General features: G+C 40.2%; 5 protein-coding genes across 5 annotated transcripts; 1 reads left to right on the top strand and 4 right to left on the bottom strand.

Moving 5' to 3' along the window:
- Positions 1 to 2030: 2030 nt before the first annotated feature.
- rabl2 (RAB, member of RAS oncogene family-like 2) lies at positions 2031 to 5352 on the bottom strand. Its single transcript, XM_079278598.1, has 8 exons — positions 4700 to 5352; positions 4553 to 4582; positions 4271 to 4350; positions 4069 to 4148; positions 3634 to 3745; positions 3350 to 3447; positions 3017 to 3100; positions 2031 to 2753 (listed from the first exon to the last, which is right to left on the bottom strand). Exons 1-8 carry the CDS (start codon positions 4804 to 4806, stop codon positions 2673 to 2675), a joined length of 672 nt encoding a protein of 223 aa, XP_079134724.1. The 5' UTR covers positions 4807 to 5352; the 3' UTR covers positions 2031 to 2672.
- Positions 5353 to 6604: 1252 nt separating this feature from the next.
- Positions 6605 to 7919, bottom strand: cimap1b (ciliary microtubule associated protein 1B; the record flags this gene model as incomplete). The annotated part of the gene is made up of 5 exons (XM_079277985.1): positions 6605 to 6697; positions 6777 to 6917; positions 7009 to 7130; positions 7228 to 7329; positions 7511 to 7919. The coding sequence occupies 5 exons, from the start codon at positions 7917 to 7919 to the stop codon at positions 6605 to 6607; spliced, it is 867 nt and encodes a 288-aa protein (XP_079134111.1).
- A 2349-nt stretch (positions 7920 to 10268) lies between these two features.
- On the bottom strand, positions 10269 to 13602 carry LOC306784132 (protein tyrosine phosphatase domain-containing protein 1; the record flags this gene model as incomplete). The annotated part of the gene is made up of 13 exons (XM_079277974.1): positions 10269 to 10391; positions 10481 to 10591; positions 10695 to 10775; positions 10876 to 10977; positions 11069 to 11185; positions 11273 to 11527; positions 11646 to 11939; positions 12031 to 12302; positions 12405 to 12542; positions 12668 to 12786; positions 13161 to 13241; positions 13336 to 13518; positions 13598 to 13602. 13 exons carry the CDS (start codon positions 13600 to 13602, stop codon positions 10269 to 10271), a joined length of 1881 nt encoding a protein of 626 aa, XP_079134100.1.
- Positions 13603 to 15543: 1941 nt separating this feature from the next.
- On the bottom strand, positions 15544 to 20133 carry LOC306780920 (ADP-ribosylation factor 4-like). Its single transcript, XM_079273461.1, has 6 exons — positions 19953 to 20133; positions 19138 to 19218; positions 18891 to 19000; positions 18571 to 18642; positions 16683 to 16808; positions 15544 to 16589 (listed from the first exon to the last, which is right to left on the bottom strand). The coding sequence occupies exons 1-6, from the start codon at positions 20017 to 20019 to the stop codon at positions 16503 to 16505; spliced, it is 543 nt and encodes a 180-aa protein (XP_079129587.1). The 5' UTR covers positions 20020 to 20133; the 3' UTR covers positions 15544 to 16502.
- An 813-nt stretch (positions 20134 to 20946) lies between these two features.
- LOC306784121 (uncharacterized protein) lies at positions 20947 to 24907 on the top strand (the record flags this gene model as incomplete). The annotated part of the gene is made up of 12 exons (XM_079277963.1): positions 20947 to 20979; positions 21100 to 21143; positions 21945 to 22008; positions 22220 to 22351; positions 23262 to 23366; positions 23461 to 23510; positions 23620 to 23739; positions 23836 to 23881; positions 24101 to 24172; positions 24326 to 24479; positions 24578 to 24660; positions 24752 to 24907. The coding sequence occupies 12 exons, from the start codon at positions 20947 to 20949 to the stop codon at positions 24905 to 24907; spliced, it is 1059 nt and encodes a 352-aa protein (XP_079134089.1).
- Between the last annotated feature and the right edge of the window lie 1127 nt (positions 24908 to 26034).

Below are 26034 nucleotides of genomic sequence, written 5' to 3'. Positions count from 1 at the left end.
AAAACAAGGTGACAAGGTGCTAACATAAAAGCCACCCATCATCCAAGCGCATGTGTGCATCTGGATCCCCCAAATCTCTCTGTGTGGTCGTTCCTCTTCACCATGTGTGTATGACTGTGTGTGTGTGTTTGCAAATGCTTGTTTATTCCCATTTGTTGTGTGTATTTGTTTGGGAGAGAGAGAAAATGGGGATGCGCGTGACAGTGAGAGAGTGTATGGTTGATCGTTAGGGTTTACATCTTTGGCGCTAGTCCACTATAGCCTTACTGTGTTACCATCAGAGATTCCCGGCAGTGGCTGTGTCACACAAACACTCACACACGAACAGATAAATGCACACATTCATTCATCCTCTATATATTGAACATCATTGCCCTGCATTCTTGTTTTGTACTGAGCTACGTCTTCAAAAAAGTGGACTGCTCTGCCCAAAGGGAGAGACAGACAGACAGATCACCACAGGGTATTGAACGAGACAATTGTTACATTTTACGTTGCAAGACACCACCTTTTAACTGGGTAGGTACAGCGTATGCAGTGTCACTGTTTCGTACACCCATTCCCAGATGGCATTTGCGCTCCTTACCCTCCACTCTGTCTGGCAGCACTCCTTTTTCCTTTTTCAGACCTTCAGTTTCTGAGTTTTGGATATGCTATATGAGGCGATTCAGTGAGGAATAAACAACACAAAGGAAAAATGTGCCAAAAAATAACTTAACTTTTAACTGTATATTTGTGTTTGCTTTAGGACTATCTTAGTTACAGCAGTATTGCGCTGTTAGACTCAATAATATGGTGCCATCTCCTGGAAATCTTGAGAACTACAGACATTTGGTCTTCCTGTATTTCCTACAGGTGGAAATACAGTCACTGTTATTATTTTGTAAAGAAGCAGGATATTGTTCATATATAAACATATGTGTGTGTGTGCATATTTACATATATATATATATATATATATATATACACACACACACAACACAGCCTGTGTATATCTACCTGTGAACTTCGCATTAACATTTCTATTTGCATTTTGAGACAAAGTATCACAATTGCTTGATTTTACTGTGATGATGGTTATTTTCCAGCTTGGCTTACTGTTCCCATATGAATACAATCACAAACACTGAAGAAGTGGAAGTGTACAGTCTGGACTCACACAAACAAAGCTGTAGTGAATACTTAGTTAGATGGTTGTGTAAGTTTACCACAAATAAAGCTGCAAAATGCAATGTGTAACAGATTTACACAACATTTGGTGAAATACGTTCAGTGAAGGGTTATCTTTGTCTTATTTTCTAATCAACAAAGCACAATCTAAATAGTGTAGAGGGGAGCAGTGTACCATTTTTAAAAACCCACTGGAACCAGTGATCTTATCATCAAAGGTTTTTTGTTTTTTTTCATTGTTGGTTTTCTCCTTGTTTGCACTGTGAAGTTTAGACTGGTGGAAGTATCCCTGCAACGCCTCAGCCTCGTCTCACCGGTGAACTTCCCCTTCTCAGCATCCAATCATGAGGCAAATCCCAGCGACGTCTGGACGCTTATAGCATTAGAAATCCTCCATTTCAAGATGTGAAAGCACTGGTCGGAGGAAACGTTACCCAGAAGCTACCTAGTGTTCCTCATGCAAACAGAGCAAGGGTGATGGTGAAGGTTGAGGCAAGATCTGAGATGTTGCCCGGGATATCTCCACCAGAGAGATATGTTTGTTATATTATGTAATAAATTTATAATTAAAACATGAACTGCATCAAAGTATTGTTCCTGCTAATTCAGTGTCACCGTGTAAAATTATTATTCCAGTGTGATTTATGAGTGAATGCCACAGAAAAACAGTCGGATATGATGCAATATATATAAATAATTGAATTGAATCGAGCGACACCTTCTGCCAGAAAACTGGTTTAATGTTCTTCAAGGCAACATTTCTGCTCATATGAATATACACACAATCACCTGGAAACCATCATGAAGGACACGGCTGGCTGAACATTTCACAAGTTCAATGCAGCCGATGTCTACTCGTGTATGACTGGCAGCTGCATCTTATAATGTGCTGAAGTTGACAACTTGCTGCTCTTGTGCCTACTGCTGCATCACAGCAAGTCAGAAAGAGACACACGATAACAATTTGGTTACGTGGTACATTAACTTCATTTAAAGGGTGCTGAAAGCAGACTTTACATCATAAAAGCAGCCAACAGATGCAGCTCCCCGCTGGCATTGCACACAACACTACGAACAAACATGGAGGACAGCAGCAAATACCGTTCAAAATTACACGTTCTCTTTGATCTGCTTCAGATGGTTTTCAATGCTTCACATTCTTATTACAAAATAATACACATTCAGCCTCATTGTGGGATTTCCTTATATTTGTATAGTTGATATTGTTAGAAGTATGAATGACAAGTCTAAAAGAGCAGCTAAATAAACAACACAAGTCCTATTTATTCCACCAGGTTTACTTCCCTGCCTGCCAAGAGTCATTGGACAGAAGGAGGGCAGTGACTTAAAACCTTACTAAAAGTCTGCCAACCTCCAGTGGTATGAAAACCCATCACCAAAATGACATCAGGACCAACGATGTGCCTGTAGAGCATCGACCCCAGAGGGGGATAAGTTATCCATGAGACGACAAGAGGGTTTGGAGGACTTGTAAACATGCGTCAGACCACCTCGGGACTCTCTGCTTTCAACGCGTCCTCATCTGCTTCTGAATTATCTTCCTTCTTCTCCAGGTCAAAGTTCTGTTACATAAATCCAACAAATGACATAAACAGAGTAAAATAAGCACACGCGTTTTAAGTTGTATTAGAGTTCATGAAAATGTTTTGAGTAAGCGTCTGAGAAGTTTCTATTACCGTAAACAAAACAGTCGATTTTAAACCAATTATGGGATTTCTTAGGGCATGTTTTGTTCTTGTCGTAAACTTCTTTTAGTCAGGGTTGTAAATGTAAATGATGAGCACGTCAGTGATCAGACTGTGTTTAGGCATTCAGATGGATGTACCTCTAATTCTTGCATCACTTCATCCATGAAGTCGCTGGGGTTTTGCTTGTAGTCCACTGCTCTCTTCATCATCTCTCTGAACATCTGTTGTGACAGTTACAGTCAGAACTATCAACATATAGGGGCCGTTCAAATGGTCTGGACAGTTAATGAGATACAGAATTATAGGGTGAATTTATTTGATTATTTGGTTTACAAAAGGAGCCGAGTCATTCTTGTTGTAATCTCATACATAGTCAACTGTAAAACTACTAATGAGTTGGAAATGCATGAAGACATGAACTTGAGGATTAATGACATTAACACTGCAGTAAAATAAGCACAAGTTCAAACCTTAACAACATTAGTCCCATCAGCCGCTGATACAAAGTAAAATGGGAGTCCTTGCTTCTTCCCAAAGTTGAAGCTTCTCTGCGTGACCTTTAAATCAGCTGCAATTACGAAAAACAAATGTGTTCACACCTCAGAATGTAGTCAATTAATCAAAAGGATAGAGCAAATAGACAATGTGTGCAGAAAAAAAACAACTCGTTTACTTGTCCTGAAGTAACATTAACGTTTAACACAATCGAAAGAGACAAACGTTCATTGTTACGTGAAGTGTCAGTCAGACTCACAATCAATTTTGTTGGCAACCACACAACAGGGTATCTCCGGTCTGTACTCTCTCAGCTCCTTATACCAGCTGGCCAGATTCTTATACGTGATCTTCCTTTGAACATCAAAAACCTAAGAGAAAGTAGAAAGGCTTACAAAAGAGTCCAGCTGTATTTAGTGACAGTGTGGCTTCCCCAGTTCAACTGGTGCATTCCAGCAGTCATCTAACAAGTCCTGGCTTCTCTGCGAGAGAATCGCCATCTGCATCTTAAAAACCCCAAATATTACTACTTTTTTTTAAATTAACAATAGTGCATTGTGACAGAAACAGCTGTTGAAGTAATCAATCTGAAATACTTTTCTGAATACTTTTTAAAGTCACTTGTTGTTCCAACTCCTAGCAGGCTAGATGATTACTGAAACGCACCAGTCTTGAAACAAAGAGTGTGTTTTACCATGATGCACGCATGTGCTTTGTGGTAGTACGAAGGATGCATGCTCTGGAATCTCTCCTGACCAGCGGTATCCCAGAAATCTGTGGATTAAAAACAAAAAACACATCCCTGCTGATTTAATCTTTGCTGAGGTTTTCAACTGCGGGTAAATGCATGTCCTGTGGTAACTGACGGCAGAACAAAAGCAACACATAATACATACCGACTGCTACAGTCTTGTTTCCTACAGTGGCTTTGTGTTTGTACAGAGTCAAAGCGTAGGTCGACAACTGCTGGGGACGACTATAGAAAGAGTTAAGGGTCTTAGTCTCTGAACAAACGGTCTGCGTTGTTGGAGGCATCTCGACCTTAAACAGGAGATTAATGTGCTCACAATGGCTGTAATAATAACCATGGTAGGACGATATAGCTCATATATATGAGTGAGAAAAATGATTGACACAGAGAATTTTCATTTCAAATTTCTCCAGCTGCAAATGGATACTATTCGTCCATGAGAAACCTCTCCATCAGCCTAGGAGAGAGAAAGAGACGCAACAATAATCAGGACAACACATAATCTACTGAGGAAGGTTACCGATATTACTAACTCAAAACAGCGACGGAGGAGTTTACTGCAGCTGATACTCACTTAGATTTACCGACTGCGCTGTCACCCAGACAGATGATCTTCACCTGTTCGTCTGAATCGTATTTGTTTTGGTCCAGTTCAGGGATGCTGCCAATGTCGCCAGCCATTTTAACGTCACTCTCTTTTTAAACGTTGTTCCGCTTTGATTGGGATGGTTGTATAAGCCAGCACTGATAAATGGCGTAACCTGTAAACAATGATCTAAGCTCCGACAGGAGAGCTAGCATCCGACGGCTTCTGACAACGGAAATGAGCGTTAGCTAGGTTAGCTTCCCATCGGTTAGCTGAGGTTAACATTATGTGGTTCGGCTCGAGACCGCTAATTTGATCGGTTCGTCTGTCCTCCTCACATCGACAAAAATGATGCTCCTAAAGTTGAGAACGGTACAGAGACGGTAACTGATTACATTAGTCTTTTTAAAGTCTCTAATGACTACTGTTAACTTCACAATGCACCTCCATCGGCTGCTAATTACCGATCGGCTGACGTCGCAAACTGACGTCGCGTTGATAAGACTTTGTTAAACAATGGTACTTATCCAGATGCCGCAGTCTGTCTGTCTTGTGTGCATTATGTTTTGTCTATCACAAAGAGAGGTTCGCTAGTAGATACACTGCACTCATCAAGGCAAGCCAGATATTAAAAGCGTGCATGTTTCAAGACGCCTATGTCTGTTTTCGTTTCTATGCAACGGGGACGCCTGATGGACCACTTCGTCACGGTTTTTGCTGTCCTTACATGTGCCTGTCAAGAATGCTCTTCGATTCTCACATATGGTTAACTTTAGGTTAGTTGTTTTCTTTTTGTTGAATGAAACACAAAAAATGCCATGTCTTTTCTACCATTAGGGAGACCATTGGAGTACATCTCCCTTCTTCACCTATTTAAGCACATAAAGTCCAAAGGTGTTTGGAAATTGCACGCTTTTCTTTCTTTTATGACCTTTTTTAACAGAAATGTTTTTGCTGCTACTAATAGGACCACTACTACTGCTATTACTACTACTACTACGACTGATATTATGATATTACTACTACTACTATTACTGCTATTACTACTACTGCTATTACTACTACTGCTACTAATACTAACACTTTTACTGCTATTACTTTGACAGTAAAATCGTTTGGCTTCAGCTTTTCCTGCATTGTAATTCAGCTCTTAGCTTCTTTCGATAATGGAGTTTAGTTTCCAACTCTGCCAGTTATACATTTCAAATAAAATGTTTTTCATCAGTTTTCATCTTTCAGCATTTTCTGCAGGAAATGCATGTATTTTCTTCTTTTGTTTTTGTCATTTCAATGTTTATTCGTCCAAACACACCAACTCCATACACAGATACAAAAACTAGGCCTGTCAGACACCAAAACAAAACAAATAATAAATAACAATAGAAATAATTTAAAAAACAGCAGAATGAATAAAAAATAAAAAATAAACTTAAAGGCAGCTACAAGAAAGACTTTTGTAATGAATAAACTTGCCTCTTGCATCCCTTGGAGCCCAGGCTACATTCAATATTACTTTTTTCTAGTTATACTTCTAGTTATGCTTTTGGTGCCTTGTACGATGACAAATGAAACTGCAGTCATTTATAACAGTTACTTACTGAAAATTGTAATTATCAAATGAAAAATAATCATCAGTTTTCTAAAACAACAAGGAATAGATACCTTGAAAAAAAACATGGTCAAACAGAATGGTCTAAAATACGTTGCATACGTCAAATTTCAAATAAGGAATACTTTGTGTTCATACCCTGAAAAGTGACAAGTACTGATACAAAATGGCCTTTAGGCATTGCAATAAAATCAGATTTCATTAAACCTGCACAGTTTGCTTTTTGTTCTTTATTGTGCTTTTTGTTTTTTACTGTGGGAATTTCCAAGATGTCATACTTGACATTATTCAGGCACCTCTACAATTAGGGGTACGATGAAATCCGAGTGACGCATTCCAAAAGAGAAGCTTGGAGCTTTGGCTCTTGTGGAGGTTACCTGGGCAGAGAATAATGTCAGTCAAGGAACAAAATACAAAAATATTTGGGGCCTGATGATCCAAATAAATGTTTCTTACCCCCTCAGGATAGTATGCACCAGGTCCTGGTTTCTTTGTGTTATCACCAGGTGGGAAGTTGCGTCCTGTCATGCTAAAACGGGGAGCATTTTGTCCACAAATACGAGGGTCAACATCTTTGTAGGCAGCAGGGCCAGGAGTCTGGATGGGTAACAAAAATGTATTGAGAACAAGTAAATCACAAGGTTTCTAGATGGGGGTTTTTTTTAACGGCCGTTTGACATTCACATACCTTCTTCAGGTCCTCATATGTGGTTCCAATTTTGCTGCGGCCACGGAATGAATAGGTGAGAGCTGTAGGTGTCAACACAGTATTGAGCCCCAGCACTGGGGGCAGAGAGTAGGAGGCTGGACCTGCAGTTCGAGCGACAAGCTAAGTTTATATTGTATGCGGCGTGGAACTTTGTAACCCACAGCTGAAATACAGCTGACACCAAATACAACATCTTACCTGGTGTTTGGATTTTGCTGAAGTCTTTGCTCCTCCCAGTCAGAGAATAAGCAGGAGCAGAGTGGAAGCGCAACTTTTCTGAATGCTCTGGGGAGTAGCTTCCTGAAAACACCAAAGAAAGTTAAATGAAAACACTGCTTACAGGTAAATTCAAATGATAATAGTGTGCGTCACAATGAAAGCGGCATATTGTCAGCGTTCAGTGAATAGTCTCAGATTTGGGCTCAGCAGTACACCATTTTCATATTCACAAATCTGTGTAATTGTAAGGGGCTCTGCTGACCTGGTCCAGGGCCCTGGAACTTTTGAAGCTCCTTTTGACGGCTGTGGAGTGAGAACGCAGGAGTGCCATCTCGGCCCAGTCTGGTGATGTTGGAAGGGATGAGGTATTTTGGTCCAGGGCTCTCTGAATCATACCTGCGTTCACGACGTGTCCCAAAGCTAAATCTTGGTGCTTTGTGTTTAGTAGGGTCATGGTTAGAAAAACCTTTACGGGGGAAAAAAAGACAAATAATGTCAGTTATAAAAATTAACAATTGTGTCGGTGGTGAAAAAGGCTTGCTGGTGATTGATGCCATACCTATGAGTCCAGGCAGTGCATACTTGGGTCCTGGATTACCATATAGGGCAGCTATGGGCCCTCTTGGCTTGTGGGGCCTCCAGGTCCCAACCCAATTTATAGCGCTTGCCATTATCCTGAGAGAAAGATGGATTGTGACCGAAAGCATGTTGATGAATTAGCTTTTAAGTTATCAAGAAAAACAACAATGTTTCCCTTACTCAGGGTGTCTTTAAATTGGATGTGTAGCTCTCTTTAGAATTAGTAAGTAAGTAAGATGTATTTATATAGCGCTTTTCACAGACTAAAGTCACAAAGTGCTTAACAGGAGCGGTATTTCAAACATAAATAACACAATGTGACCATACAAGGGCCAATCATTTCCAAGGACAGATTGTAAAACATGAAATGTATTTAAGAAGGCACAATAAACTGAAAATACACAATTATAACATACGGTAGATTAAAAGCAGGCCCAGAGCATGCATTTTACCCAAACGCCAGTATAAACAGGTATGTCTTGGGAGAGACAGATCATTTAACACCTTTGACCTGAGAGTACGGGCGGGTGAATAAGGGTCTGTCTGATGCTTGGGGTTCTTTAGAGTCCACTCTTAACTTGGTAAATATTTATTTAGATTATTTGCTGCAAATAATTGGGACTCTTTGCAACAGGCTCTTAAAGAGTGGGTATTATGGCAAAGACTTTGATGGCATGCTGTTAAAGCCTGGAGTTACTGATGGAAGTGCAACATTTAAACATTCAATAATCATCAAAACCATTTAATGAAAAACATATGCACATCTTAGGTATATATTCAGGTTAGTAACAATAATGTCTTTCTGTTTCTGTGGTTGATTATTTCCCATACTTGTCACATGCAATTCGCGTTAAATCATGAATCATTCTACTAGTGGCTTCTGAAACTACAAGTAACATTACACAGCAGTGAAAATGACTGCAGTAGTCCACTGTCACTTAGTTAAATACATTTTAGGCAAAGTAGATGGAATAGATGCCTGTACACTTGTCGTTTGTAGGTAAACATCAGCCAATGCGACACCAAAACCAGTGAACACATCAAACACCCAGAGTATTCCATAACAAAACCAGAAGAAGTCTACCAAATGCATACAAACTGACACGCTTTCAATTTAGTTCAGTTACTAAATGAATACATTCATTATTTTACCTTCTTTATCCTGATCCTGCTGCGAGTGCCTCACTCTCTCTCGCTGTCTCTGGAATTTGGCATGAGCATTGAACCAAAACACTGCTGTCAACTTTACTATGACAACTTACCATGGAGACAACTTTCTGACAGTGTCAACAGCAATTCCGAATATGTTTCTTATTGAAAACGCAGCATGCTGCAGATGGTGTAAATGATTTATGAGGCATGAAAGTCTGAAACAGGCCAAAGAATCAAACTGTGGATATACTGTTTGGAATTGACCTGCTAGTACCAGGGTACGGTAGCTTACATACTACTGTAGGTAGCCGACAGTAAACATTGCATCAGTGTCACTGTTGAATTGTAATGGGGGGGCTTTACTTCTAGTTGAAGTACCAGCAAAATATTCAGGACTGGTGTCATAAGTAATTTAGGATTAGGGTCCCTCACTCTCTTAGGTGCACCCAGCGGACTGAAAGTAGAATTTTTCTGCAATCTTCTTTATCCACTGACTTTGTACCAACTGTTCATAACTGCATGCTGGAAAGGGATAGGGATGTAAACTCAAAAGCCTATCTTCTTCCTATGTTCCTTTTGTTGTTATTGGCATATTTCTGCCCAGTTATTGGCATATTCAAGTGTCCCAGGAAGCCATGACAATGTAACAGTGAGCATGCACAATACCAGGACCCTGAATCTGAAGAATAAATATCTAAACTGCATTTAAAGCAAGTAGTCCTGAGACTTTATTCGTAAAGTAGTAAAGAGTACTCATGGCATTTAAGTGTTATTGTGTGCCTAACAACGATGGAGTTCTGAATGGTTATTATAGTTCTTAGTCCGCATAACAAACCCTCATAGCTTAATCATAGCTATCAAAACCTATTCTGGCACCTTACCAAGAGCCGAGATCCATCAGAGAAAAGCTGCCATTAACTGACGCGACTGATAGCTGCATTCGGCCAAGAGGGCCTCTCTGCCAAGAGGGCCTCTCTGCCGTGTGCAGCTGCCAGAGGAAGCAGGGTAGACGTCAGGAGGGACGGCAGTGAGTAAGCCAGGCGACTTCCCTCGACCACCAGTTTAAACAGATCACCGGGTATCCCGTCAGGTGGTTAAAAACCCGACAGGCTTGGTGATCCTGCCCCTTTAAACGGAGAGCTGGTTTATTTTATAGTCCTGTATCGAGGCTTAACTCCCGGACCTAACACCATGAATGTAAAATAATTGCCCACAATCAGGTGCCGAAGATGAAATAACTTTTTAAATAAAACGGCTCTGTTCGTTTTTGTTTATTAGATATAGACTCTTCACAGTGTAGCATTGGTGCTGCAGGCCCTCCCGAGGTGTGTGCAGATGTGAAAGGTTTCTCTCAAACTCGTTTTCAGGACCTTAATCAAGGTTGCAAGGCTTCCCATTTCCTCCAGGGGTTGCTGTTGATAAAAAAAAAGGCTAATTATGATTTATAATGGAACCACACACACACACACGTTAACATACTTTGATTCCACATGTGTCTTACCCTTGTAAGTGCTCGCACCAATCGTTGCAGCACTGCATCCTCTCTGTGTGGACACAAGCTGGTCACTGTGCTCACACAGCTCAGGAGACAATAGATGGTGTGTCTTTGTGACTGTAATGATGTAATATTGAAAATAACTTTTTAAATCTTCGCCAAAGAGGTTAAGAGTTCTTAAGAAGAATACTCAAGAGTCAAATGATTATTCCTTCGTCACCTTCTTGAGCAGACTGAGAGACGTCCTGTTGTTTGCTCCACAACTCAAACGGCCTACATCCTCTGCACTCAGAACAGGCTCCTGGATGAGGTTGGAAGAAACACAGACAGGACTGAGAGAAAGCACGGGAAGTGAAAACTAAAAAAAATCAAAACTTCAAGTTGTATTTTTTGCCACTGACCCTCAACTTGTCCAGCCAGGTCCACAGCAGACAACTGAGGACCTGAGGATCTGATTCGGTGACCAGCAGAGCCCAGCCACAGTCACTGCTGTTCAGTTCCTCCTGTTTAAAAGGCGAGTAACAGTATTAAGTCGGTGGCTTTAGAGCTCAAAATCAAAGTGACATGTTCTGATGTACATTCAGTGTTTTTCACCTGCAGCAGAGCCGATCTTTGCAGGATGGTTTCTCCTCGAGAACCATGGTCTGCCATTGCCTTAGCAACAGCACGGGCGACTGAGGTTGGGCCAGGATAATGTGGATTTCTGCCAAACTTTATATTACATCAATCAGTTTTAAAGCATTCATATCAAAGCTTTATTTGTTCGCTACATTTTCTGATATTAAGAATCACAGTTACCTCACTGTTAGAGCTGTATTTGGGAAGTGCCTTTTTCGCTGGCCACCTAGACCTCTTAGCACAGTTATTGTTTGTTGTCATGCTAGATTTGGGGATGTTGAGTGTATGAGATTCCCTTTTGGTGGTCTGGTGGCCTGGTGAAAGTGGGGCAAGCATTGGACTCCCGGGTCTCAGATCAGGTCGTATCAAATTCTGTACACACCACTGCCTCTCATTTCCAAGTGCTGGGGTGCAGTATGGACTCAACTCCAGATCCTTCAGGACAAAAAGCAACAAAGTGAGAAAAGCCTCATTGACCAGTTTGATTTTACAGCAGACATTCAGAAACTGTGTGTAATTGTCGATAAATAATGTGAAATTGGACCTCAATTACTGCGATCTTGCTGAGGTCAGAGTCACTGTAGCTGCGTTTGTTCAACAGCACCTCTCTCTTCCTCTCCAAGAATCCCAGTGGCTCGTCCCAGGAGGACACCGACCCTGAGCTCAGCCACGCCCCCTTGTGACCCTCCCTCAGTAAGGGCAAGTACTGTTTGGACACCAGGGTCTCCCTCACAGTCCTGTTCAAGGTCCTCAGTACTGACCTCTTCTCTAGCTCAGCCTGGATCTCTGGAGGAGCAGGGAGCCCCAGGGCTAAGCAGGAGAGATGCACACACAGGAGGTACACCACCTAATGGGAGGACAGAAATGAGAAGGAGGTTAACTGTTTACAGGTATGTTCATGACAAAGGATGAATGGAATATAATGATACGGTCCGGACCTTGGGTGTATGTCTGAGGGTGCGTGCCTCCTGGCCATGCAGCATTATTGCCTGTCGGTTTAGGTAATGCTGCAGGGTGAAAGGGACTCCATGCCGCATGCTGAGGTCCGGGTACTGGACCAGCTGTGTGCCAAGCAGGCGAGCAAAGTCAAACACCTGGCTGAGCTGCGCCCGGGTTTGGATAGAGCATGGCCTTGTAATCCTTACGTAGTGGACGGCCTCACTCGGGCTGATGCGCAGCGTGTAAATCAGGTAACAGGCTATCAGGACACCTGTTGAACAGCAAGAACACGTGAGCAAACACACTGAATATTCATAATGCATTACATGTGCACAGTTTATATGAACAGTAAATACAGTATTTGTATGCCTACCTGTCCTGCCCAGGCCTGCATGGCAGTGCACAGCCACCCTTCCTTCCCTCACTGCAAAGGCCAAAACCTTCACCCCATCGATAATACCGACGAGGGACGACACACCGAAATCTTTCATCCCGAAGTTGTAAAAGTAAACTGCAAATATACCGACATGTGAATAAACCACGGCTGAATGTTAACTGTTTCTGCTTATTTATATTTCCCACGTTGTTGAGTGGTACAGTCTTCCATGTGGTGTATTTACTGTCTCAAGATCTCACTGTCATTGTCCATGAAGATCTGTGGAGAGTATGTGAAACCACTTCCAGGGTCGAGGGGGGGTCCACAGTGAGCATGCTCTCCAGGGAGCTGCATGTTGATGATTGATCTGATGTTCAACCTGGGAAAAAGCAATAAATCATGTAGATGGTTGATACTAGTGCTGTGTTTGTGTATCAAAAATAATATTTATTGTTATAAAAAATTACTTATATGTCCACAATGGCATTTTATTTTTTTGTCTAATTAAAAAGCAATGTCAGATGTCTTATCCACATTTTACTCTATTTTATTTTCAAAACATATTTCTCATCCAGATCCATTTTACCCGATTTTATTTTGAACGAATTAACTGTACACAAGGGCTCGTACAATGATAATGTTCCCACCTTTTAGGCTCATAATTCCTACAACTCCTCATGTATCATGCGTACCCACACACTGCACAGGCACACAGGAGAACAACACAAACATTGCAGGAATTATAGTGATTACCTTCGAAATTGTTCAATGATGTTGTACTTCTCAATTAGATTATTGGATGGTCGTGCCATGGCAATAATGTCATCTGTCAGCCTGCAATAGGAAGAAGTTCATAATTAGTAAATTGCCACGTACTGTTTTTGACACGGCACATGACACAGCAACATCTATGAGACTGCAGTCTCACCAGGAGGAGAAAAGGCCTCGAATGGCCTGTTGGTTTAATTTCCAACGCTCTGGTCCTTCGTAGCGGCAGTCTATTCCTCCACAGGCCAGCAGACAGAGGAGCTTTGGTGGGATAGCCTTCACTAGGTTCTCCCTGGCCTGGGAGTAGGAAGGCTGTGGTACTGGTATCAAGGCCGGCAGCATCCTGCACCGAGAGAAAACCCCAAGATCAGCCTGAGACGTCACACGGTAGATGTGCAGGACTCTGCCCAAACTGGGCCAACCTCATGTTACCTTCTTGTCACACTCTATGTGAGCTTTTGACAAAGACACGGCTTGTTAAACTGACAATTTTCGTATCTGTGCGCTGTTAGCATCGTGTAAAAGTCTCAACACAAGTTGAGTTACCAAAACAATTTGCCGGAAAGGATATAAAAAATAGCAACATATTCAAAATGCAATGATTATATAATATCCTATAAAATACGATCAATAAAATGTGAAACTTACCCTTTTGATTATGTTGGACAGTGAAGCTGTAAATCCCATTTAATGTGTTGCCGGGTTTAAGAGTGCAGGAAACTGAAAACTGCAGAACACACGTGCTCCTGTATGCTGCCTACAGATACACACACTGCATTGACCCAGCTCCACTAAGCCTGATTAGCTGTCATAAATACATTAGGAGAGACATTCACACATGATAGAAAGCCAATTATATAATGCTTATACCTTCAGCTATTAACACTGTATGAAGGTTCTAATTACCAGGCACCAGCTAAAGCTTCAGGCATGATTTTAGATTGTGATAGAAAATAAGAACTGTTGGTCTCACTACTGTTAACAAGCACCGATAGGATTCTCCTTTACTTTGTTCATTTACCGTCCAAACACACCAGCACTCTCTTCACCACTTACCAAATATCTGAACCGATTTGAACATATTGTGGATGAAAAGGTATTTCAAAACTTGACTTCCTTAAATACACGAAGCGTAAATAAACAGGTCTTCATTTTAAGGACCAAGCATGAGGCACAGAAAGGCCTCTCCCACGCATAACATATGGTTTGTTATTGTAGTGTACTTTTGTATTATTCAAACATGTAGAAATAAATTCTATACTATATAAATGTTTCTGATTATCTGCATATGTGTATGGGCCTGGTTCTTATTTTGAAACTGACATTTGTTTCAAAATTTCCTCTGAGTTTCCACAGACCCCAACATCATTCAAAGAAGTATAATTAAAAGGCATCTTTTATAGTGTTTACTGTCCACTTTAATTTACATGCAAACTGCCACAAGCACCAACAAGACTAATTTAGTAAACAACCATTTACTGACCGCAACATGTTGTGAAAATACACAAACATATGGATTAACATGCTGGCATGTTCTCTCCCAGGTATCAACAAAGATCACCTGCAGGTCAGGCAGGGTGTTACACCTGTAAGCGCCGCATGACGGCTTATTTACACCCACCACTCTTTAGTTCTTATTGCCTCGGGCTCTTTCCTACATGCAGAAGCATGTTTTAGGAGGTGCAGTGGTTTGAAAGTGAGTAATATTTAACCAAAGACAGGCCAGGAGCTAGATCTGTGTGTCTGGTCACAGACCTCAACACCGTTTACACTTCCTCTTATCAGGCACGGTTCATGATAGAAGATGACAGTTGAGGGTTTTTTTTCGTCAGTGATTAAGAAACAGATTTGATTTGACCTTCCATGAATACAGTAATCAAAATGCTTTCATAGTCCATTTTGAATGAGTAAAAACTTCAAGTCCAGATAAAAGTACAAGTGCCTGTCCTCATCAATGAGTAGAGTCCAAAACACAAATTTGTTTAACATTGTCTTTATTAACAGCTTTTTTTTTGTAAAATAATTTTTGGGAATAATTTTAAGAGTGGCAGCTCCAGCATCTGCAAACATAGGTTGGAATGTATACACAAAAATAAACTAATGGGGCAGGTATGCTTTAGTTTACAGTATTTGCCTTGAGACAGTACAACAAAGAAAACATGCTACTTTACTGCGTCACACAGACGTTGGCCATGTGTTAACACTGAAAAGGTGCTTCCTTCCTCCTTTCAGGGAAACAAGATGTTCTGTTAGTGTCAGTAGAAATGAAAAATCTAATTAAATCCTGTTGTCATGCATGGTGGCTATATATATATATATATATATATATATATATATATATATATATATATATATATATATATATATATATATATATATATACAAAAAAAAAAAGGCTAGAAGGATGTAAACAGTATGAAATCCTGGTTGATCGTTAAGTTGTAAATAAGCAATGTACATTCACACTCGCGTGGTTCTGCTGCACCTCAGCTTACACTGCAGAACAAAAGGAAGTGTCTTTCAAAAAACAAACAAGTCACTTAAGCACCTAATGAGTGAGCATAGCCTCAGAATGAGATATGAAAAGGATTAGTCAGATTTGTGTTACGTGGGACCAGAAGGCACAATATTCCCTTTGGATCCATTTACTGGGAGGCCATGTGGTTCCACACAACGAACTATTTATCTGAGAAAAAAAAAAAATCAATGCAATCCTCGTCCATCTCATTCTGCGGGCTACAGGCCTTTACAGAAATGAGTTGGCATGAGACAGAGCAGTGAAGAGCAAAGGGTGAGATAACCAGGAGGGGGTTGTAGAGATGAATGGCCCGAAGGAGCCTACGAGTCGTCCCTCACCAAAGCTCTAGTTATGTTATCCCCCAGGTTGGGCTCAATAACGGCTATAAGAAAGTCAAACAAGTTGTATACAAGTGGTCAATTACTGCAAATTCCGCCTAGACAGCAGCAGAGGTGTCAAGCTGGAAAAAAACTTAAATCACTTAATTTAATGTTTTTTTTCATAAAATGTCCCCTAAACAGTCATTTGCTCATCAGGCAACTGGATGTGGAATTACAAATTGTTGCCGTGTAAGAGTTGTGGAACAGAAGGAGAAAACTGACTATATCAACAGAGAATAAGGTAATGTTATTGATAAGGCAAGAAAAAAAACATGTGATATTAAAATTCCCCAAAGACGATTATATATTGTCCACCAGCCTTGTCCTCTTAACATTGGTTCTGGAAGACCAAATGTTTCTGGATTGAATGTCTGTGCCTTCTCTCCTGTCCTGTTGAGCCTCATCTCTCGCCGTTAGGCCGAGCCTTCTTTAGGTCTTTGACAACTCTGAGGATAGCCAGTCAAGTCCCTCATACAGCCCAGTGCCCTGGGTTGCGCAGGTTGACTGAATGTGCCACTGTGGGGTAAGAGATTATACCAGTTAGATATGAGAAAGATAAGAATGCAACTCTCAGATTAACTTTACTGCATGTTTAGTCAGATTACTTACACTTTTGTGGCGGAGGGTCTGTAGGCCAAGTTTGTCTGTGAGCTCGCTGACTGATAGGGCATTGGGAAGGTCCTGTTTGTTAGCAAACACCAGCACAATAGCGTCTTTCAACTCATCCTCAGTCAACTAGAGGGGCAGAAAGGGATTTCAACATCAGCTCGAAGATTTCAGAAACAGATTCAAGAGTGATTATATTCACAACATACATTTGCAGTGAGATGATATAATAGGTCTGTCGTGAATACATAGGAAGTCTAAAATCATTGGAATTACTCAAGGCAGTATAGACACAGTACTGTATACCAATGTAGTCAGAGTACATGCTTCAGAAATGCAAACGATGGACTAAATGCACAACAAAAAGACGTGGTTCATGTCCCTCAGCAATAATGCAAAAATAAGCAAAGGAGATAGTAGTGTCATTTAAGAGTAACGTTTAAACCGATGGACATTTTTTTTCAGGGTTATCTCAGTTTATCGAGCCTGCACGAAACACTAAGAATGCGTCGGGGGAATGTCGAAGATGCGCTTTTAGTAGTCCATCTTTGGGGCAGACCCACGTCAATAACATCCACCGCCGCAGAATTATTTAGCCTAATGTATGTGCAGTCTGATTCTCTTAGTACCACGGTTGTCTTTTCCTGAGACCATTTCAATTTAATTATCCTTCACATCTTTCCTCGACCTCATGATGTTTTTCATGGAGATCCAGGAACAGTGGGAAGTGTAAGAGAGTTTTTGACTCGTCGACCGCAGCCCACTTCTTCACAATGTCCCCGTTTGAGTCTAGCCTTTTAAACAGCTGGAGGTTTAGGAAGCAGTGTACTCAGAGTAATGGTGAGACGAAACAGCTGTCTTTACTCACTCACATTTGACCTATAAACAAAACTCTATTCTGATGCACCTTCCCCACTTCAAGGTTCAAATAAAAAATTCATGCAACATAATGACAATGTAAAAATGAAAATGCAATACACTGTCACAATGTGGAGCCCTGTGAAGTGGCATTTCACTGAGTGCATACTCAATTCTTTGTTCTCACAATATTTTGGTGACTCATCAACCACACCTATTACAATAAACAGGTTACGTCAGTAACACTGAGGAAGCACAAAGCAATTATAATATGAGGATTAAGGCTATTGGGCACTTTCACCATTGATGTGCTCGGAAGAAGTTAACATTGTTACCTAATGATGTCAAAAATCCATGGGCTAGCCATGCAACACACACATCAACAGATCCTGCTAATTTCCCAAAGGGATGAACAAATACAGGTTTTAGTTTGATTAAATATCTTCGTCAACAAACTTTTTTCCCCCCCATGACGAAGACAAGACGATGAAGGAACAGCACCAGCGCCATTAACTGCCACTATATATATATATATATATCAACATGCAATATCTTTAAAGGACTAAAACGCCTTGGTAGCCAAATCCTTACTGCGCAAGCCACTTAAGATCAAACTGCAGAACTTTGGTTGCATATGACAGCAGCCTCTCTCTCTCCCCAATTTCCAGTCTGCCACTAAACTCTTAATCTGTCCAATAAAGGGAATAAAAAAAGACCAATTTAACCAGAATCTTTTCATTTTCTTCTCAGTCACTCCGTCTCAACCACACGCTGCGGCCCTCAGATCTGACAATTGTTCTAATACATTGCAAGAGGTTTGCGGTTTAGTCTAGTTCGGTGGTTGATTAATGCATATTCTGCATGTTGAGCGGTGCAAACTAAAATTTGATTAAAATAAAGACTTTATCAACTAAACTACGAAGGATAAAAATGACTGAAACGTGACTAAACCTTATACATGTTCTTTTATTTAAAGATGAAAACCAAGACTAAATCTGAAAGCGCTTCTTAGCTGAACATAATAAAAACCTACCATCTTCGTGAGCTCCTCTGAAGATTCTGCCACTCTTTCTCTGTCATTGCTGTCCACCACAAAGATGAGGCCCTAGACGAAACATTAACGTTGTTAGTTTTCCTTTTCTTAAACTAAGATGCTGAGAAATTGCCAATAACTGAATATGACTGGTTGGGAGAAAATACGTATTTGTGAAGCTTCAGCATTATACTTTTGACATGAATACTGGTTGATTACAGAATTTCAACGACACTGCATTTGACTATGTCAAACATGGGCGTAGCTTTGCATTATGAAAGCGGAGTCGTCCCACGGCACTGGGGCAGTCACATTCATACCTGTGTGTTCTGGAAGTAATGTCTCCAGAGGGGTCTGATCTTGTCCTGGCCACCCACATCCCACACAGTGAAGTTGATATTTTTATATTCTACCGTCTCCACATTGAAACCTTTACACGGGAAAGAGAGTAGACCGATCCTTATAGCATTGCACACAAAGTTAAATGAGTCAAACATGTTGAGGTACACATTAGACGATCAAAAGGACTTTAAGTGATCTTATAGTCAGTGTTAGTGTGTCTCTTACCAATGGTTGGGATGGTGGTCACGATTTCGCCAAGCTTCAATTTGTACAAGATAGTTGTTTTCCCGGCAGCATCCAGCCCAACTAAAGTGGAAAAGTTGGATTAAAATCAACATTTTATTAATTACATTAACTTCATCGAGAACATAGAACTCCCCAACTATCCGGAAACAGGATTTAAGATTAGCACAATGACACTTCAATCACACGTCACAAGGAGCTAGTCAGCGCTAACGTTACCCAATAACAAGTTACACAACGCAGAGAACAGAAAACGCTAACAACAAGTTACCGTCTAACAATTTAGGTTAACAAATAACATTTCTTTATACGTGTTAAATAAATCATCAACAAACAACTTCTAATCCCAACTAAACAAAACGTGAAGTTCGGAAGTGTTAATAGACCCACTTCGCAATTGCGGCCAAACTATCTTTTATTAAAAAGCTATTAAAATGTAAAAGAATAAATAATAATTCATCATATTTAAGCAGTTTTCAGGAAAAAGTTGTTGTTTGCAGACTCATTGTCAAACTTCTTTAGAAACACCCGAAATGCAGCTAACGTGATGAGCTAACATAGCGCTTGCTGGCAAAGCTAACGTTAGTTATATTATACATACACTCTACAACTGTAATAATCATATGGTTGTACATTTAGTTTTCATTCCGCTGCTGCCCCACTGTTGTACTTTGACAGTTTGATAACCGCGCTGCCATTGAAAGCACATCAAGACCGAGCTAGCTAACTACTTATCTAACGTTAGCTACTACTATCTAGTGTGTGGCTAGTTAGTTAGCCGCACAGCCTTCACTCACCCATCAAAATCCTCATTTGTTTTTTGCCAAAAAACCTATCAAAGATCGACGAAATGGTGAGCCCCATAGCTGCTCGATGATGTCTGAATATACTGTAAGAAAGAAGCACTGATATTAGCCACAGCAACACCGACGTGTGCTAGTTTTACACTGATCCGGTTATAGGACACTGCCGAGTGCCACGTCCGGGCCAACGTGGAATCTACGACGTCACCAGTTTGAATCAACTTTATCAACACACACATCGCATCACAACACATCGTCTGTAAACATTAACTTTTTGAGTGTATCGTGTTGTGTTTTTCAACACACATAAGCTGTTGTTTTTATTCAATACACCCCGCGCCATCACTGTGTTGTCCGTATTTAACACGGAGGAAATTACTTGGACGTTTTTTTAAATGCGGAAAAGTTGTTTTTCATCACGCTGTAAAATGCAGGACTGTTTCGTGCCACTAGATGTCTCTGTATCGCAGATGTTTATCCTGAATCGAGAAACATGCTTCACAACACTGTCTCTCATAAACAGGGGGGGGGGTTATGAGAGACAGTGTTTGTGTCTAGAGCTGCTTGTTATTAATGCAATACATTACAGAGACATTGTCATGACAGTTGATGGTAAACATTTGGCACGGAAGCAGAGAAAATAAGGACATCTAGTGTCTACAACTGTTATTTTGCAAGGAAATTGAAGCATCTAACAACGAAGGTCGAAATAGTACGGGGGTATTCTGTTTCATAGTTTTAATTTCTTGAAAGACTGGTGGTAAAACAAGGGGAATTCCGATTCCACCTAGGGGTTTCGATTTAAAAGTGTTAAGCACACACTCAAAGCAGGTGGAGTCAAAACAGCAGCACGTGACAAGGTGTGTACTTTAAGAGGTGTGCTTTGACAAGAAGTCATATTTTCACAAAGGCCTGTTATGGAGACGGGTTATTTAGCTGTGCCCAAACAGAGTGTGAATTTAGAATTTTTGATTGTTGGAGATTCACCATGAAGCTCAATGGTACACTGAGTGGAGATCAGGTCGGCACTTACACTTAATAGCTTATTTTCTGTGAGTGATTTCATGAATTGAAATTGAAAACCATTAGGATGGAAATAATACATTTCTGGTAACATGTTTGAATTTTGTTTTTTCTTTAGATTGATGTTCTCTCCACTGCGTACTTGGCGTCACTTATTCCCAGGTAAAATGCTTTGTCATACGTTTTCTCTTTCATGCTCGATTCCTTACTGGCAATGAATGTTATTTATTTACATAAGGAGTTTTTATAGCAACCAGATTATGGCATATAAAATGAGACTACATTAAGACTATCAGCAGAATAACAATCTTAGAATTTCAGTATTTTGATCAGGAGAGGTTTGCCAAACTAGCATGGCAACATTTAAGAAGAGGCTGGCTTACGTATTCTCTCTCTGGCTTTCTTGAGTGTTCTTACCTCATGTGCGTGTTCTATGATGAATATTTCCACCATGTAAATGTAATGAGTATTCAGCACTGAGTTGTAGTTCACAGGATATGTGTAGCTTCTGAAAACTTAAAACTTCTTTCAGTAAACTCTGTCTCCCTGCTGCTGTGTACTGCTTGGTTTCTTTATTTTGCTTGTGACAAAGAAAGGCAAATAATAGCATGGTGCTCGAGAAAATGCGGGAATTAAATCAGTTAGTTAGTTTCTATGGAGCCAAGAGAAGGGCTATGATGTCATCGTATAGCTTTATATGCAGGTGTCACATGTGTCTGAGGTAAGTTGTCTTTCAGGCATAGGGGCCTCTCTCATCCTCAGACACTGACCAGTGCAATAAACCCACCTTGTCTCATGTTTAGTGTTGATGTGGTGCCAAATGACCATGAGTTGGTAACTTTGTGTTCCTCATTTATTTTAAACCTTATACACGTGGTCAAGAAATCAACGCAGTGCTAATGTCGTTTTGCCCAAGCCTCTATGGTGTTGTGTAATACTCCACATATCTCTGATTAACTGCAGCGTGATTGGGAGTTTTTCTGTCCTGGTGGTTTCCTTAGTGAGATGGCGGCACCTAAAAGAACAGGTAAGTCAGGTTGCTTGTACTTGTGTATTTGTGTCACTGTATGTTGTGTGGTTGATCAATAGACTATATATATATTCTATATTTTTTTTTATAATTTGTTGATGTTTTGGTACAGGGTGTTTCAGTCCAGGGAATTTGTTGACTTTTGTCTTCTTATGCATCCCACAGTTTTACAGCAGAGCAACATCCTTTACATGTATTTGTTTTGCAGGTGCACCTCCTGGTGCAGCTCGCCCTGGCAGACGTCCTGGCTGCTCTGATCCTGATGTCCACCAGTGTCATGAACAAAGTGGGCACTGACAACAACGTAGCCATCTGCCAATACAGCCTGCCGCTGTCACTGGTGAGAAACAATTACTTTCACTTTGTTAGTAATCATTTACACGGTTGTTTCCTGGTGGGTGGAAGGTCATGTCTGAGGTGTAATGTACTTGAACCAGACAGGGACTTTAAGAGGGGCTTGGGTAAATACAGCCACTCGGATTTTGGTACTTCCCAGCTGAAGTATCTTCAGGGTTGAAGGTCAGATCACCATCTCAGTGTCTGATCACATCACTGCAGCTACTTACGATTGTAACTACTGAGCAGTAAAATAAGTCAAAACCTTGTGTTCATTATATTACATCTATAAAGCAAAGGGGATGGCAGTTTTGCTGCTGTGTCATGTCACATTGTATTTCACAGTGATAAGGGTTAAGGGCAGAGTAGATATTGATTTTACATAAAACAAATGTAAAAGAATAGATCGTCGGAAAACAAAAACAGTGTTACTCAGTTTCATTCAGTTCAGATTGCGGCTTTCTTTCAAAATGCAGATTTGAAAAATATTCAGCCTTTTAATAAAGTCTAATATTTATTCAAAGCAAAATGTAAGGTTACATTTCTGAATAGGTGAAAATGAAATGACCTCAAGCCTAAAATGAATAATTGAATTGGTTGGAGTGATATTCTCAAAACATCTCAGTTGTCCTTCAACTCTAATTGAACCTCTTCAAAGAAACTATGAATGGAGTCGGACAAGGACTTTTGTTTTAAACTACGGTAGTCACTGCTCACGGTGTACATTTAATTGTGTGCTATGGTATTTAATGCATGCAAACAAAAACTATCACCTTTGGGAAGTCATAACTAATCAGATTCAAGTCTTAGGGTCATATATATATTTATATATTTTTGCTTCACTGTATATTGTGCTGCAATAAATTGTTTTACTTGACAGTTGCATATTTGTGTGTTTGTCCATTCCTTTCCAGACATTTTATTTCATTTCATTTCTGCTTGTGGTGGTTTACGCATGGAAGTCAAAGAATGCAATCCATGGGTGGAGAGCAAGTCCCACAGAGGATGAGGGGGTGCAGGTGAGGCTTCCACTGCATTTGTAGATTGTAGTTTGTACAAAAACAGTAACAACTAATTCAATAATGTAATTCTCCCCATCAGTCTGGTTTACAGAGTCGGTGTAGAAGGAAAATAGTCGCTATACCTGTATATGTCATTGTTTGGTGAGTTTGTTCACAGCATACTATAATTTGAATTACCTCTCCAGCATTTTTAGACATCATCTTGCTGTACACATTTTAATTCTGTACCTCTGTTTTTCCAATATCACAGGTTGATGCCCATTGCAATGTACTTAGCATATGTGCTCACTCCCTTCATAAAATCTATGCCGATGATTCCAGACACTGACAGCTCATTTATTGTCCTTAATAATACCAAATACTGCACCAGGTGAGCATGCAACGTTTATTATGAACTTACACTAAAGTCACTGCAGCAGGTCTGTTCCCCCGCCTTTTATTGACCGTTTGATTTTCTTTTTCTTAGTTGTATTTTGTTTTTGCATGTCGGGAGGGATTCCTGCTCCGATGCTGTGAGTATAAAACTCTCTCGACACTTTTTTAAACCAAAAGACTCTTTGTATACACATTCACTTACATTTCCAGTGTTTTCATTTCACAGCATTTGTTCGATTAATATTTAATTGTACTGTATTTGATTGGCATTGTTACATATTGTATTTGTTATAAAAGCATTGTGTTATAATTTGTACTGTAATGTGTCAAAGCTATCGTGTTTATTTTCTTCCCAGGAAAGAATTCATGACACTTTCATCAGAGTTTTTCTTTTCCTCATTGTGATACCAGTGATGCTGTCTTGCTCTGTAAGTTATAAGCAATCATATTACATTTGTCATTTTTACAGTTTTGTTTAAATATAGTTATGACTTATATTTTCACAGTGCTATCTAAAGCCTTTAATTAAATATTTACATGTGTGTAAGCAGACTGTAATCCTGTTTTTTTTCTTGTTTCAGGTCTTTTACTATAAGGTTGGTAAATGGTATGAAAGACATGAGCAGGAAGGGCTATTTCCTGTGGAGGGAGATGGACGTTCAAGAAGGAGATTCAAAACAGTGTTTTCTACAGCAAGAAATATGGTGATAGTCATCTTATTCTGCTGGGCACCAGGTACACACACACACATATTTAAATCTAATGTACCACACCTCATCTAATTTAAATCAATATCAGAATGATGCCTCACTGTGTCTTTCTTTCTGCTGTAGCTCTTTTCCTCATTCTACTGTCTACCCTGATGAGCTGGACAAACATTGAACAACGCAGCCTATTTGGCCTTTATATGCTACAGGTATGTTTCAGAAGGGGAAGAATGTAAATCAGAAAATTTAAATATCATCTGATATCTGAGTTGCAGATTGCATTATTTGTATTCCTTTCAGGCTGCAAGTGTGTCCCTGCAAGGCTTCCTGAACAGTATGGTTTACGCTTGGAGACGGCCCAACTTCACGGAGGCCGTTCTTGGGGAGAATACACCTCTGGTGGCACACCAACGCCTGGCCTTCTTTGAAGAATCACTGAGTAGCTCAACGTGCTGAGAGACATTTGTTGTGCTGCGGAAACAACATCCTGGCCTGAGGCAGACTGACCCCACGCCTGCACACTTCATGACTTCATGTCAATCGAGACTGAAACACAAAATGATCTCATTTGTGAGCTCAGCCAAGGATGAAAACAAATTGAAGAAAAAGATGAAGGACACACAAAGACTCTTTTTAAAAACAATAACAACTGATGCAGTGTTTTTCTCTGCAGCTGCTGATTGTTTCATGAATCGAGCAACGTATAGTAGCATATTGTTTTGTATACCGGTAAATAGGGACAAAAAGGACTTCCGGATGAATTGTAGAATTGTGTTGTATTTATATATGTGCTATTAATGTACTGTTTTATTCAGATTTAAAAGATGCCATTAGGAATTATGGATGTAGTTATTTTCTCATATTTTGTCACATGTATTTATAAGGTGCTTTTTAACCAAGTGTTAATAATTGACTTGTTATGCAACAGTCCCTCTGTAGTTCAAGACAAAATGTCTGCAACCACACATGTATCTCATAAAGAATAGTGTGTTGTTGTATAACTGAAGTCACACATCAGGCATACATGTTATATGGTTGTTCAGTGGTCACACACACAAGCACACGCACAAGGATCAGTACACTTTAATGTTATAATATCCTAAACTTCATAGTCATGTTTAAGCATGTGTTTGTCTCTGAGTTGAAGTCTCTTTTAATGGTTGACAGACTGCAGTCCAACCTGGTGTTTGATCACCTGACTCACTCATTTGTCTACTGTTCTGTAAAGTCATCTTGATGTTTACTTTCTTTGCTGATGGTCACACAGTCGCCTAGGGTGACGCACACAATACAACATAAGGGATATACTCAACAGTTATATGAAATGAGTCCAAAATGATTTGCCTGTTCAGTAACAAGTTTTTGTTGTTTTTCCACTGTGTTCGTTCCCTTGTATATGTTGAGCAATTATCACAGATGCAAATTGTTGAGTCGTTTTACTGTGATAAAAAGCCATGCAGCATGCATCACCTGAGCCTTCTGATCTCATTTTAATTTCTTTGGAGCAATCCTCTGATGTGCCGCAGACATCCTGCCTGTTCATAGATAACATGTGATAAAAATACTGACTGTGCACCACAGTT

Source organism: Melanostigma gelatinosum (assembly GCF_949748355.1).
Source record: "Melanostigma gelatinosum genome assembly, chromosome: 1".
Taxonomy (NCBI): domain Eukaryota; kingdom Metazoa; phylum Chordata; class Actinopteri; order Perciformes; family Zoarcidae; genus Melanostigma; species Melanostigma gelatinosum.
This window is presented reverse-complemented; position numbering and strand designations above follow the sequence as displayed.

What these genes read in the sequence shown, in the direction of transcription:
- LOC306780920 (XM_079273461.1), bottom strand. Translation starts at nt 20,019, where the DNA reads ATGGGGCTCACCATTTCGTCGATCTTTGATAGGTTTTTTGGCAAAAAA. An exon ending in ACAAATGAGGATTTTGATGG is followed by an intron (nt 19,219 to 19,952) that starts GTGAGTGAAGGC and finishes TTTCCACTTTAG; the next exon opens with TTGGGCTGGATGCTGCCGGG. An exon ending in ATTACTTCCAGAACACACAG is followed by an intron (nt 18,643 to 18,890) that starts GTATGAATGTGA and finishes TGTTTCGTCTAG; the next exon opens with GGCCTCATCTTTGTGGTGGA.
- rabl2 (XM_079278598.1), bottom strand. Translation starts at nt 4,806, where the DNA reads ATGGCTGGCGACATTGGCAGCATCCCTGAACTGGACCAAAACAAATAC. An exon ending in AAACAAGACTGTAGCAGTCG is followed by an intron (nt 4,149 to 4,270) that starts GTATGTATTATG and finishes TTTAATCCACAG; the next exon opens with ATTTCTGGGATACCGCTGGT. An exon ending in AAGTGATGCAAGAATTAGAG is followed by an intron (nt 2,754 to 3,016) that starts GTACATCCATCT and finishes TTTATGTAACAG; the next exon opens with AACTTTGACCTGGAGAAGAA.